This window comes from Labrus mixtus, chromosome 22 (assembly GCF_963584025.1).
Source record: "Labrus mixtus chromosome 22, fLabMix1.1, whole genome shotgun sequence".
Lineage (NCBI taxonomy): Eukaryota > Metazoa > Chordata > Actinopteri > Labriformes > Labridae > Labrus > Labrus mixtus.
Window position 1 is genome coordinate 11,241,313 of NC_083633.1, and position 13,922 is coordinate 11,255,234.

A 13,922-nucleotide genomic window follows, 5' to 3' on the forward strand; every position below is an offset into this window, starting at 1 on the left:
CATCAACGGGATCTACTATATGTGTGTGTCGCCGTCTCATTCCAAGCAGCATTGAACATCTTTTCTCTCCCGCTGCATCTGGCTCTGTCTCTTTGGAGATAAACAGCTGAGTCCTTTGGAGAGGAACCCTGCTGATCTTTTTTATGCGAACTCCCCCTCACTAACCTTTTTTTATTATTCATTTTTTATTTTTTGTATTTTTGGTGCATGTGTTACCCTCCGTGGCAGATTTGAAAAGCAGATTATGAGCCGAGTCTTTTATCGTCTTCCTCTTTGTGTACACTGAGGCTGACTGAAAAGGATTTACTATAATCTGTAGATACATCACAAGTGTTGATGGCATTGTAAACAACAAAGAACTGACACTAAGTATATGGATGCAACGTTGGGGGAAAATGGCTATAACCCTTCAAAGCAGACAGGGGTAGTTTTGCATCTGATCTGTTTCTCCTTCAAGTGTCATTTTTGACAGAAATGTCTGAGAAAGCACAGAGTGTAAGCCATAATCAGGAAGTATGGTGTTTTAGAAGAGACTGGATCTATAACAGGAAGGAGCAGCTTGAATGATGGTATTTGAAATAAAGCTTTTAAAATCTGAGACCAGATTGGCCCCTAAATCAAAGTCAAATCAATCCTTTGATTCTGCTGACTTACTTTCATTTGGCTGAGTGTTTTGTCTATTTGTATCCATTGTAGACTTTTTTATTCTGGTCCCTGAACTTGATATTAATATCACAACACACAAACCCAGCCAAGAGTATTACGCCATGTTTGAGCCGGATGTTAGTTCACTGTGTTTGGGTGTTTGCTGGTGAATGTTATTTTAAGGGATTCAACTAAAACGTGTGGACACTAATTCACTGTGTCAGCCCAGCAGGGGATTCAGGTAACGCTGCAGTGCAGAAAGCCGACTGCATCAAACTCCCGGTGTGTGCATAACAGATGTTCTGCATTTTTTTTGCCTCCATGCAGGCGTTTTTCGTGAAGGACTACATTATGAATCACCCCGAGGATGGAGAGAAGATTGGGCGACTGAGGGAACTTATGTTTGAGCAGGTTTGTAAAGCAGGGATGACATTTAATCAGAGCACTGTCTTTTTTCATGCATACATTATACTAATATATATTTAATTTAATGTGCAAGAAAATCTTTTAAATACACAACAATCCTGAATGTTTATGCTTGACTATGAAAGGAGAGAACAGTACTAAAGTGTCACAGTTCAAACACACAAACTCAAGGCCATGCACTATTTATTATTTCTTTTGGTTTGGTATTTAGTCGATTAATAGTTGTTTTCTTCTCATAACAATGTTATAAAATGCATTAAATGTCAATGAGTTTCAGTCTACATTTAAAAGTTGTACCTGCGGGCTGGTGTAGTGGTTACTGTGTGCACCCTACTGTATGTACGGAAGCTGTAGTCCTCCTAGTGGGTCGCCCAGGTTTGAATCCGACCTCCTTTCCCGCACTGTCCTATCTCTAAAAAATGGCATAAAGAGCCCAAAAATAAACCTAAAAAAAAGTTGTACCTGTAAAAGCCATCTGAAACTAGACATGCTAGTGATGCTTTTTTCCCACACTGTGTTCATTAATTACATAACCATGTCATGTAAAATCTGTGTTCATAGGATTACTGTAATGTGTTTTATCTGCCATCAAATGCATTAATACCTCCCCTAGAGGACTTCTTGGTCTAACTCTATAGCCTTTATCAATATTATTTACTTCATTATGCTAATTCAACCCAAATTGTCTTCAGATATTTACAGTGTCTTACTGTTTCCACTTGTTCATTTTGTTGATGTTGTACTGCAAAAAAATATTTCTTATACAAACTCAATACACAAATCTGTTTAGCTGGGAAGAATTGAAATAAATGCCAACTTGCAGACTATTTTTAACCAACTATGTCTTTGAGAAATGAGAAATAAGTTCAATAAGTTGAATCAGGAGGATCCAAAGCTCTGTCATTTCATTCATTTTAGGCTTGAACTCAAATGATCCAGATATTTAAACTCGTTTCGCTGTTGCAGGCGCACATCCTAGAGTACGGTCTCGCTGTGCATGAGAAGTTTGTCCCCCAGGACATGAGACCTCTCCACAAGAAGCTCGTGGACCAGTTTCATCTGATGAAATCCAGCCTGGGCATACAGGTAGGCCAGAAGAAGACGAGAAAGTGCTGACACACATAAACATACCAAATGATGTATTCCTGTGGCTACATATTTGTCAATCAATAAATGTAGATTAACAGGCGATATGTCAGTTAATGACAGCCAATTAAGTAAGATTAAAACAACTGCACTCGTGTTAATGATTTTCCTCAAACCATTAACCCCCCTCGAGTTGCTCACGCACCGCGAGACCACAGAAAGCGACCGCTGTGTTTTTCGACTTCTGACTGAATGACCCCCGTTGGTCCTTGGGAGGAGAAAGCCACGCCTCATTAAACACACTTCCTTCATCCCTTTTTTTGTGTGCAATTAATTCGCCCACCTCACGCTGGCGCAGAGAAGCATTTAATCATGTACACTACCTCTTCTCCAATTTAAAAACCCCAGGAGTTTCCTGCTTATGTGCGCGCAAGCCCGGTGCACTTCACCAACGGGAGCCCGCGAACATGCAGGAACTCGGTGCCAAACATCATCAGCCCTGACGGCGGCAGAGGGGTTACCAGGCGGAGGTAATGATCTTCTATTTTTCTATTGTCTATTCCCCCCTCTTCTGTTGATACGTCTTTCCCTCTTTGTTTGCTTTCATTATTTTAGGTTAGAAATGTGAAAAGCCGTCTTTAAAAAGCTTTGCCTTCACTTTTAAATGTATGCAGTCTCACCTTCATTTGCTTTCTCTTGATGCACTGCCCTTCACTGCAGGCCTCTCCCTTCATCTTACCTCCTTTTTTCTTTCACTTCATTGTGTCCCCACCTCACCTCTATCATCATGCTGTATGCCTTTGCTCCCTTCTTCCTTCCGTTCTTCGGCAGTGGGGCTCCATCTGGGCATACAAAAAGTGGGGGAGGCTGGCTGGCTGGCTGGCCGCTTCCCTGGCAACCAGACAGACTGTGTGTGTGTGTGTGTGTGTGTGTGTGTGTGTGTGTGTGTGTGTGTGTGTTGTGTGTGTTGTGTGTGTGTGTGTGTGTGTGTGTGTGTGTGTGTGTGTGTGTTCAGTGACCCTACCACTCTGTCTACCTGTGACATTCTGCCTCCACAGCGTGCTCCCAGGGGGGCGCAGCCACACGCAAATACACAGACACACACATCACTTCAATCTCCCTGTGACATTTTGCGTTTTACTGACTGAGTTTTGATTTATGTTTTTTATCCTCAGTTTGCCAACATAAAACCTGGTTACATCTATTTCTAAGTATTTTTCGTTGCTCTTTTGCTCTTACCCTTTTTTTAAAACGCTTTTGTGGTTGTTATCTAACCTTTCTTTTAAACTTTTGCCTTTTTTTTTAGACAAGTGTTTGATGAAATGCTGTGATTGCTGCATTGATAATCTTAACGGAATCTGACCTTTTTTCTGTCTCTGTTTGTCTTTTTCCATCGCTGCCTGCCGGATTCTTACGGTGAGTGAAACCTCCAAAAGCTAAAAAAAGTAACATGTCTTCCTTAAACTAAAGTTATCCTGACTAACATTCTCTGTCTTTATTTGACTCGCAGTCCCTTCAGCTACCCGGCTGTGAACCGCTACTCCTCGTCCTCTCTGTCGTCGCAGGCCTCCAATGAAGTCAGTAATATCACAGGGCAGTCGGAGAGTTCTGATGAAGTCTTCAACATGCAGGTTATCTTCACCTCTTACTCTCTCATACACAAATAAAGCTCACACAACACTCATCGCCCTCTTACTCCACAGACATTTTACTTGCATTATATTTTAATTCCATTCTGACACTTTCTTTTTCTCTCTGTTCTGGTCGTCTCTCTGTTTGACTGAGGCTTAGTCTGCCCAAATTGGCTAGATTATATCAAATAAAGACACAATGCTTTGTGTGGATCGTCCGGAGAGCTCGCTGGGGTTGGGCAGTAATCTAAACTAGATTTGGCCAATTCAGAAAGCTGCCGACAACTCCTGGCAAGCTGTCTGCAGCACCTGGCAGACCTGGAATAACAAAAAAAACATCAAAGGAAACACGCTGTTGTCAAGGAATCTGACTGAACCTCTTAAGATATTAGATTTGAACACTACTGCTTTGATTCTATAGATGAAGTACCATCTACTGATGGGTGATTCTAACAGACAGGTTCAGACAAGATAAGATACACATCATTTCTTTAAGTGTATTGAGCCTTTACATCGGCTCTCCTGGAGAAATACATTGCAAAGGTTAAAGTCTCACACTCTATAATGGAATTGCACATTGACTTTTTCTTTTCTTGTCAAATACTTGCACTGTGCTGGAGGTATAAAACCAAACTTTAAAGAGAGTAAACTTGTCACATTTCAAATTTAGACATGCTTAGTGTTACAAATAGCATTCTACAACCATGAAATAGTTACATGCAAGACTTAATAATTCCTATGCTTTGCCTTATTTTTAGAAAACAGAGTTTGAAGTGTCATCTTTTTAACACGATTTAGCTCAAAGCTCTTTTGCAATTGGACCATGTGTAAAGAATTCCCGATATATGCAATAATAATGCTTCTTATTCACACTGTCAGCCTGAGCAGTAGTTTCTTCTTTCTTTGTGATTTTCTTTTCAGCGTGCATGTAAACTGGTGGAAGCCTTCACATTGCTAGCTCTGACGCTGCTGAAGCACACAATAAATTGGGGGCTCTGCCTTTTTTTACTGCAAGACCAGAATTGGTTCTTCGCCAAAAATGTGTGGAGTCATATTGTCATGATACAAGGAATCATACACCTCTGATACATTTATGTCAATAGAGTATGTTGTAGACATGTGGGGGAAAAAAACACCTTTGTCCCCAACTCAAAACTGTGTGTATCTGAATTATGTTTGGACTGAAAATGAATTTAATATATCGTGATCAAACAAGATCAAATTGTTGTTTTTTACAGCTTATGCCAAAGACAAACTTCACTGCAAAGGGAGGCTGAACACAGTGATGGTACCAGCTGCAGCAGTGGATGCAGTTATCATACACTACTCAAGAGGCTGTGTGAAAGAGCAGTTAGACAGTTTAGATTATCACGTTAAAGGGATGCATTTACAGTGAAATAAGCCGTTAACAGCAACTTTTTTTTTAGCTTCAGTAGCTTTAAGTAAGTGTTAAAGTAATTTGAGGTTTTAAGGAAATAGGAAGAGACTCTAGGAAATCACTGCTCTTAGCCAACAGTGGTCTGGTACATGACTGATATGTGGCTGTGAGATAATTAAGTAATCTTTGGACTGGCTAGTCCCCTGTTCTTCAGTCATTATGCTAATCTGAGCTAACCTGGTTTTGGTCATGGATTCATATTTACAATACTTAATAAGACATATTGCCAAATGTATGGTTCTTTGCCTTTTATTGAAGCCTGCTATGAACAACTTGGCTTCTAGCGCTAGCTGTTGTTTTCCACTTTTTGGAGAAAAGCAAAAAGAAAAACTGCAGTTCCTTAGTAATTGGAGCCACTTTGATGTCTCCCAGCGGAAGAATCAAAAATAGATACTGTCACCAAATTACTTTTTTTCGCCTTTTTTTTTTACCCGGTACACAACAAAAACTTATGACTTCAGAAAGATGCACATCTCTCCTGAGCCACATCAAAAATTTTCACAGAGCAGCTTTGGTTGACAACAAACTACATCACAAACATTTAGACTCACAGATTTCCTATCACTGTACATAATCAAGCTAATTGATTTCATATTTAGAAAAAAAAAAATTGGTGTGTTCACAATGTTGTTTTTCCTAATGATGATGTAGTTATCTGTGTCATCCCATCTACAGCCCAGTCCATCTACCTCAAGCCTCAGCTCCAACCATTCTGCCTCGCCTAATGTCACCAGCTCTGCCCCCTCCAGTGCAAGAGGTGAGTCTTAGAAAGCCTTATTTTACAAAGCTTCACACTGTCGGCTCTTAGCTGATGTTTCAATCCAGAGCGAAGCAGACAGGGCTTCAGCTGGACACCTAACACAGGCGGGGGGGGGGGGGGGGGGACACCTGTGACCTTTATAGCGACATGGTGTTCTCTGAATCCTGACGGTGGTGAGGTTAGCGAGGTCAGAAGACAGTTCGGGACACATGGAGGAGAAGAACAGGGATCAAGAGAGAGAGAGAGAGACAGGGAAAAATAGACGGAATACAAAATGAGCTGGGATGAAAAAATGAAATGGGCTGAGACGGAGAGACAAATGCTGCTGAAAGAAACATGGAGCCGGTTGAAAATGCAAGAGAGAGTGAGAGACAATTACAGCTACAATCTCTTGTCCAGCTCGAACCTCCTCCTCTACTGTGGAGCGTGAATACCTAATCGCTTCTCTGTCTGCCTGCTCATCTCGCTGTGTTCAAAGCTGATCCACATCATAAAAGAAGTAAGAATATATGGAGACGTTTATGGTAGCGTGTACACTCCCCTTTGGCAGGCTTCTGGCAGAAGGCGGCGCCCTTATAAAAGTGGCCTCTGTCTACCCATAAAGCCTTGGGAGAATTATGGCTAGCGTTTTATCTGAATGAGAGCCAGCGATGGGTATCTCATACTTATATGATCGCCTTCCAAGTGGTATCACATTGGCTAATGGATCAAGATCTATACAGTGACTAACAGCAGATGAAGGGAAGTGCAGTGGAAATGGTGTTTTTATGCATTTGTGTGTGTGTGTGTGTGTGTGTGTGTGTGGGCTTTTTTTTTTGTTTATCTCTGTGCGTGTGTTACATGTGTTCTTTGTCTGCTTTGATTGTCCAGTCTAACTGAGGAGGTAGGGGAGTGAGAAAGGTGTGCATATATGTGTGTGTGTGTGTGTGTGTGTGTGTGTGTGTGTGTGTGTGTGTGTGTGTGTGTGTGTGTGTGTGTGTGTGTGTGTGTGTGTGTGTGTGTGTGTGTGTGTGTGTGTGTGTGTGTGTGTGTGTGTGTGTGTGTGTGTGTGTGTGTGTGTGTGTGTGTGTGTGTGTGTGTGTGTGTGTGTGTGTGTGTGTGTGTGTGTGTGTGTGTGTGTGTGTGTGTGTGTGTGTGTGTGTGTGTGTGTGTTGAAAGAAGCAAGCCATTTATCATGTTGTGCAGCCAGCGAGGCTGAAAGAAAGGCAGAGAGGCTTGGAGGGAGAACGAGAGATTGGTCTTTCCTGATTGCCAGTATTTGTGGGTAATAGTCTAACACCTTACTGCTATTTGGTCCTCTTTGTGTCGCACATGCTTTTGTGTGTTTTGTGTGTCTGAGTGTGTTACAGCTCTAACACCTCACGCGGTCCGTTCCAGGTTCACCACAGATGGCAGAGAAACACAAACATTCCAGGGAAAATGCCTGTCTGTCTCCACGAGAGAGGCCAGTCAGCGCCATTTTCCCCAACCCCCTGGACCCCGCACAGGTGAGCACACACACACACACACACACACACACATACCTATTCCCACACCACACAGACACACACTCTCAAAGGAATGGGCTGTACAACCAAAATGATTGTCAGAGAGTTGCTATTTTCTGAATTTGGCTAATGCTTGCGTTCCACTGCAGGTTGAGTTGTAGCTAAAAAATAAATGCAACTCTTTGCATGTTAGCCCTTCCCAGTCTTTATAGGTTTTTTAGTCAAACACACATGAGTTTCATTACAACATTGGGTACAAACAAGCATAATTGGAGAAGTTAACCATAACTCCCAAAGTGCAATTTGGCAAGAAAAATCCAAACCCAAAAAAACAATTTCCAGCCAATGCTAATGGTCAGCTAAAGCTATATATTACAACACTGAAAAACCTGTGATACGTTTAACAACTATGTGACTATGTTTAGTTCCAAATTGCAACACATTTGAAAGCACCACAACGCTTCATCTTCGTAGCAACTGTTGCCAAGCTCATGAATTTTGCTGTAATTAGAGCCGCATGCCTCGCCAAAGTAGTGAAAAAAAAAAAAAAACCTGAGATAAAGTTTGTGTACCTTCTGTATGTAACATTATCCAGGAAAAAAACATTCTGGGTTGCTAACTTAAGTCACTTTGAGAACTGCATGAAAAGAAAACATTTTGACATGAGAATACAGAATGAGGAAAATATTTTCCCGCCCATCTTTCAACTCTTTACTGTAAGCAGATGGACATAACCGGCATGCGTGTGCTATTAAGCACGACAATGGACGAGGAACACACGTTTCTTTTCTTATTTGTAGCCCTTACAGAGGCGTTGGTTAGCTTCAGTCGTGCTCACTTGGCTCCGTTTGTCTTCCAAGTGTGTGTAGTGTGATTTAGATTACACAAAATCTTTTCATTTTGGACAAATTGTACCTCACAGGCATCTCTAATGTCTACTACTGCAACAACCAAGAAGAAGAAGAAGAAGCCTTCTGACAACATGATTACCTTTCAAATACTGATACCTAGACTAGTTCGATAATTGATTCATGTCTAATGGCTATAGGCTAACATGTTATATAATATGTTTATAATACACTAAAGGAATCCAAGCTGTGAAACAAGCTGAGCTAACTAGTTAGTCCCAAAACGTATTTAAGAAAAACAAATTTTTTTCCCCTCAAGTTTATTTTTTTATGTGCTTTTTTCCCATCTTAACCCCAAATTACAGCATCAAAATGTAAGATTGTAAAACACAGATGCCTGGCATTTTGCTAGCTGCCAAAAAAAACGTTACAGACTCCGCTAGCAGTGCCCTGTTCTTCTTTGCTGCTCTTCAACAATCACACATCTGGTGACATCTGTCCGAGTGAAGGGCACATTCCTTTGCATCCTTTGTAGCGAAGGCGTGCAAGAGTAATTGTTTCATAAAGGCCGAGTCTAGCTTTACGTCATTTCACTAGAAAAAGAAAAAGAAAAAGAAAGAAAGACTTATGTGACAACATGAACTAGAGCCAACAAGTACGGCAAGATATTGTACTTTCCTCTCCATTTGAAGGGCAGAACATAATACAATCACACACTCCATCCTCAGTTTCAAAGATACTGTAACCGAAAAATATTATGTTTGTTTTCTGAGCCCTTTCATGTCCGACGCTACTGGTGCAGTTCATCTGTGTTTTTTTTATACCCACAGAAACACAGAAAGTGTTGAGTCGGATAAATCACTCTCAATCCACAGCTGAGGATTTCACATTACTTCCAACCTGACAGTGTTGAAACTAGCTTTGAATGTTGTATTGATTATTAGAAACATTGACGACTTTTATCATTTACTGTAATCAGAGCAACCACACTGTAAGAAAAAGACATGTATTTATACAATTCTGCCTCAGTTGAGGGAGTGTTCTTTCACTTTTACAAATATCAGCCCGCTTCTCGACATAAAGGTCATTACACATTCAACACTTCTCCTCTCTCTCTCTCTCTCTCTCTCTCTCTCTCTCTCTCTGTCTCTGTCCGACGCTGGAGCTGCCTGTGTCTATTGAATTCCTTTTGGATTTCACACCTTGATATTTATTTTAACCACCCGATATTCAATTATTCCTCCACAGATGACATTTACCTTTGTTATCTCATATGCACTGTTTCATTCTGCACATGTATTTGATTGTAATTTGGACCATTTTTTTTCTGTGTGCAGAGAGCTCCTTCTCATCAGATAGGCGATACCACTTTACCAAGGAGTGACCCCAACCTCTCAGCACCAGACAAAGGTAATACACCGGGGTTAAGCAGACTCTTTAACAATCATTCACTCACACACAGAAACCCTTAAAATGTACTCACATGGAAGGGAGTCCCCTCCTGCCTGATAATAATATCTTAAATGTGGAAACATTGGACCTATTCTGAGGTATACATTTAATATAATTTGTATCGTTCTGTGTGCCTCTCATTGTTATTTAAAAGAGCATTTACCTTAATTTACATTAAAAGTTCCCATCGTCTTGATTCACCATCATTTAAAAAAAAAAAAAAGGTTCCCTTAAATAGACAATAGTAATGCAGGGGTTGCCACAAATGTTCCATTACTCACTTTCGCTTACACCTTCAACTGTGTCGGTCATCTTGTGGTGTTTGACAGATAGACCAGAGTGATGGGAGGCATCTGTTTTTTTTTTTGTTACACACCTGCCTTAGAGAGCTCCTCAGGAGTCACACAAAAAGTAGACACACTTACATCCCCGGTTCCATTTTCTCTCCACTCCAAGGCAGAAGTGATGTGTAGTATTCCTGCTGTGCTGACGGACATGTGAGACATTCAGATATGTGACTGCATATCTATTAGTTAAGCCCCCTGGTTGTTATTTTTCTCAGAGTATTCCGAGGGAAAATGCCTTTTTATTGCTATGGGACAAGCTATTCCAGTGCATTGAGTGTAAAGACATCCCCCAAATATTAATCCAATAATATGATAAGAAAAGGTAGATCACTACTGGGGACTCCGCAAAAGTATACAATGAACACATGAGGCTTCTGTCATTCTATCAGTGCTGCATGCTGCCATGACATAATAACACTTTGTGAAATCATTACACAAGACTGTGTAAGAAAACAGCTCAAAATAAAACGTGGAAAAGCAGAAGTGAAAGCTTCCTCACAGCTCACACGCAAACACACACCTTTCCATGTGATTCACGTGTGATCTTTAAATAATGCAGTGAGAGTTACAAGAGCTTCTACAATATGGTGACATGACACCTTTTATGCATACAGCAATAAGTGAAGGTGCCATAATTAACACAAAGCCTGTGATTGTGTCTCTGTCACATCGTTCTTGAAGCTGATAACATAACTGTCAAAAGAAAATATACATAGCGTTCCTAAATATAACGCTGAAGTGTTTGGAGTGGAACAACAATGTCAGACAGACTTCTGAAGTATCTTCAGCTGCTGGGTTAAGAGGCTTCAGACCACCTCAACTGTTGGTAGTCTGAACCCAGTGAGATTTCAGCAAGGCGTCTGATTACATGTAATGTCTCAAGGAAATAATCAATGGACACACATCACCTGTGTGAAAAGTGCATGATGTCACTATGTCCCCCATGCTGTCTCGTGTTGTGTGATCCCATAACCTGTCATGTGACTTGTGATGTCTCTGTGTGCTGTAAGTGAGACCCACACCCAGTAGCTGGAGCCTTGACAGTGCAAAAGAGCGCGCTCCATCCTTCTCTGACTCTGTCGGCAAATTGCTATGCCCTCCTGTCCCTCCTAGGCCACCGTACTCAGGTAAACTGGATGATCCTGGTGAATTTTCAAGATGAAGAATGGTACTAATTTTCCACTCTGGCTTTTGACACTTGGTGCTTTCACCAACACCTCCTCCTCCTCGTCCCTCCCGTGTGTATTTTCCCCCTCTGAGGCTCTCAGCGACTGTTGCCTTGCTTTCTGCGCCTAACATCATCCACATACTGTGTATGATAACAGTGTGTGTTTTCTATACTTACTGGCTTCGAATGCTTTTAGATTCTGCTTTGGAAAAGTCTAGAAATCTTTGTGGACTTAAGGGGGGCTGAAGTCAATCCCTATTCAAATTCTGATCAATTCCCAGATTTTTTCTTTAGAATACCCTTAGAAATGCAATTTCCTCCTCCAACAATTTCCTCCTCCATCAACCCAAACTGTACTTATTCACTTATTTACAGACTTGAAATATTCCCTGTTGCTTTATGATGTATTTTGCTGCCCAGCAGCACAATAAGCAGATGGAGTGTGTTTTTCTTCCCCTCACTTTTTCCTGTCCTCATTGCTAGAGCCGTAGCAGCTGTTGGATGTAGAAACAGCTTAAGGCGGCCTAAAGGACCTGCACAACATCAGGGCTTATTTGACTCATTGATGCTTTAAGCCACAGGCCCCTCTCAGCTCTCTGTGTGTGTGTATGTGTGTGTGTGAGTGTGTGTGTGAGTGTATGTTTGCATGACTCATTCTGTGTCATCACGGTGAATGGAAGAAAACGCTCCTCTAATTTGAATTTGCCCTCTTTTCCTCTTCCCCTCTCTCTCATCTGGTTGTCAGCAGGCTCTTCAGCTAAAAACATGAGGTCGCAGTCCCCTGTCTCCGCATCCAGATCTCCGCAAAAGGTTGGTTCTCTCTCTGTCACTCTTTTCCTCCGAGTTTTAAAAAAATTTTTTTTTATGTGTTTTTCTTTTTTTAAGTTTCTCTTTTTCTTTCCCTGAGAAAGCCTGACCTTGCTTAGTGACAGCCTCGGGGCTTTCATCCTGTGCTGCTACCGTCTTAGCGGCCAGCTCCAGGGTCTTTATCCTCCTCTGTGTCATCCCAAAAGCCTGGGAGCTTTCGCATTACCGTTCACTGAAGCTGCTTACAGCTCCACTGCTGCTGATTTTGTAGTTTCTACGACACGGCTGTCCCAAAAGAAGAGCCAAAATGATACCTGCTTGAGGGCGACCATTGTAGCTAAATGTACACCTGCTTAACGCCGACTGGTGTCCAAAAATTCAAGATCAGAGGAAATGTGACATGGCCTGCATACCAAATACAAGGACAATCAAAATCAAAGTGTGAACCCCATAGCCGTACTCACACAGCCTCCATCTAACGTCAAGCTAAGTGTGAGAAGCTTAAATATTGTACCAGTGCTATGTGAATATAATGACGCTCTAATGCATAAGGAACCTTTTCTACTTTTGGCCCTTTGGGGCCTCTGTATTCGTTCCTGGAACATCTCCATTCTCCTGACCAAAATGTGTTAAAAGAGATGTTTTAAATCCTGCATCTCAAATGTTTTTCTGTTTATTTAGATTTAAACTAATTACTCTTGCATTGTCTCAGAGCTCTCATATATTGTTAATGAGCCCCTTAGTAGTTAACACCAGTCTGCAGAAGCAGCAGAGGTCCTCGAAAGGTTAACTGAGCACCAACTGAGCTCTTAATGAGGCTAAAAAAAAGTTGTTTTTGAAACTCTGCTGAAACTGTACCCCGTCTCCTGCTAACTCTTATCATCTTTGTGGGCTTGTCACAAGCAGCATTGCTAAGCTCCCTGCTCTGTTGCGGGTGTTATGTCTTCTTACGTGTGACAACTAGCGAGATTTGTGATTGCTTGTGCGTGTTTGTGTGGTCTGCATGTGTGAGGCGAGAAAGGAGGGAAAAAAGAGAGAACAAGTCGGGGGAAAGTGTGAGTGACAGCTTGGTGCTCAGCATGCTCTGTCAATCAGATTTGTACTTGCGGTTAGGTGTGTGCATGTTGCCACGTCCAAGTGTGAGTGTGTGTGTGTGTGTGTGTGTGTTTGTTTGTGGCAATAGAAGAGGCCTGGAGCGTAGTACCAAGCTGCCCATCACAGCACAGCTAGAGACGAGTCCTGCGCGGATGTACAGGACGCCCCATCATCTGCCGCATGAACACACACACACACACACACGTTGAACACACACATCAGTCAGAGCAGCCAGAGGCTTATTACCAGACCGCAAACCCCAGGACAACAAACAACCTGCAAAAAAAAAAGGAAAGACATGATGCCAGTCTGACAGAGCTGCTTTTACTCATCTCTCAGAGGTAGAAGTCATACTTTTTGTGGAAAAAACTGGGTCAGGAGTTTAAACCGCTTGTCAGCACTGTACTGAGTAAACTAATTTGAATCATGCTTACAATAGATGTAAGAAGTGTTCGTCTAATCGTGCATGTCAAATGTCTACCTCGCTTTGTACGTGCCCCCTCTGCCATGAACAATACAACCTTACTGATCAATTGTATACTCCACTAGATCCAATTAAAATGTTACAGTTATAATGGCAGCATGGTGTAATGGCTTAGAAAAACATTTTTGATCATTATTTTGAGCAAAGTAATGCTGCATATTGTATTTTTTCGTATCGGTGCACAGGGCCAATTTGGCTCAATCTGTTCACTGACTCTCATTTTTAGTATTTATGGGCACTGTATGGCT

At 41.6% G+C, this 13,922-nt stretch overlaps 1 protein-coding gene across 9 annotated transcripts in view; it reads left to right on the forward strand.

Annotated features, from left to right (window-relative positions):
• dock4b (dedicator of cytokinesis 4b) overlaps positions 1-13,922 on the forward strand; it is a 114,860-nt gene that overhangs the window by 97,505 nt on the left and 3,433 nt on the right. For 3 of the 9 annotated variants that reach the window (XM_061029447.1, XM_061029445.1, XM_061029451.1), the window contains 9 exons: positions 973-1,056; positions 2,038-2,157; positions 2,566-2,687; positions 3,677-3,788; positions 5,878-5,983; positions 7,364-7,473; positions 9,659-9,731; positions 11,131-11,247; positions 12,034-12,098. In XM_061029447.1, the coding sequence (XP_060885430.1) occupies positions 973-1,056; positions 2,038-2,157; positions 2,566-2,687; positions 3,677-3,788; positions 5,878-5,983; positions 7,364-7,473; positions 9,659-9,731; positions 11,131-11,247; positions 12,034-12,098 (909 nt within the window). The remainder of the gene's footprint in view (positions 1-972; positions 1,057-2,037; positions 2,158-2,565; positions 2,688-3,676; positions 3,789-5,877; positions 5,984-7,363; positions 7,474-9,658; positions 9,732-11,130; positions 11,248-12,033; positions 12,099-13,922) is intronic. The other 6 variants (XM_061029449.1, XM_061029454.1, XM_061029446.1 and 3 more) reach the window with 5 other exon arrangements.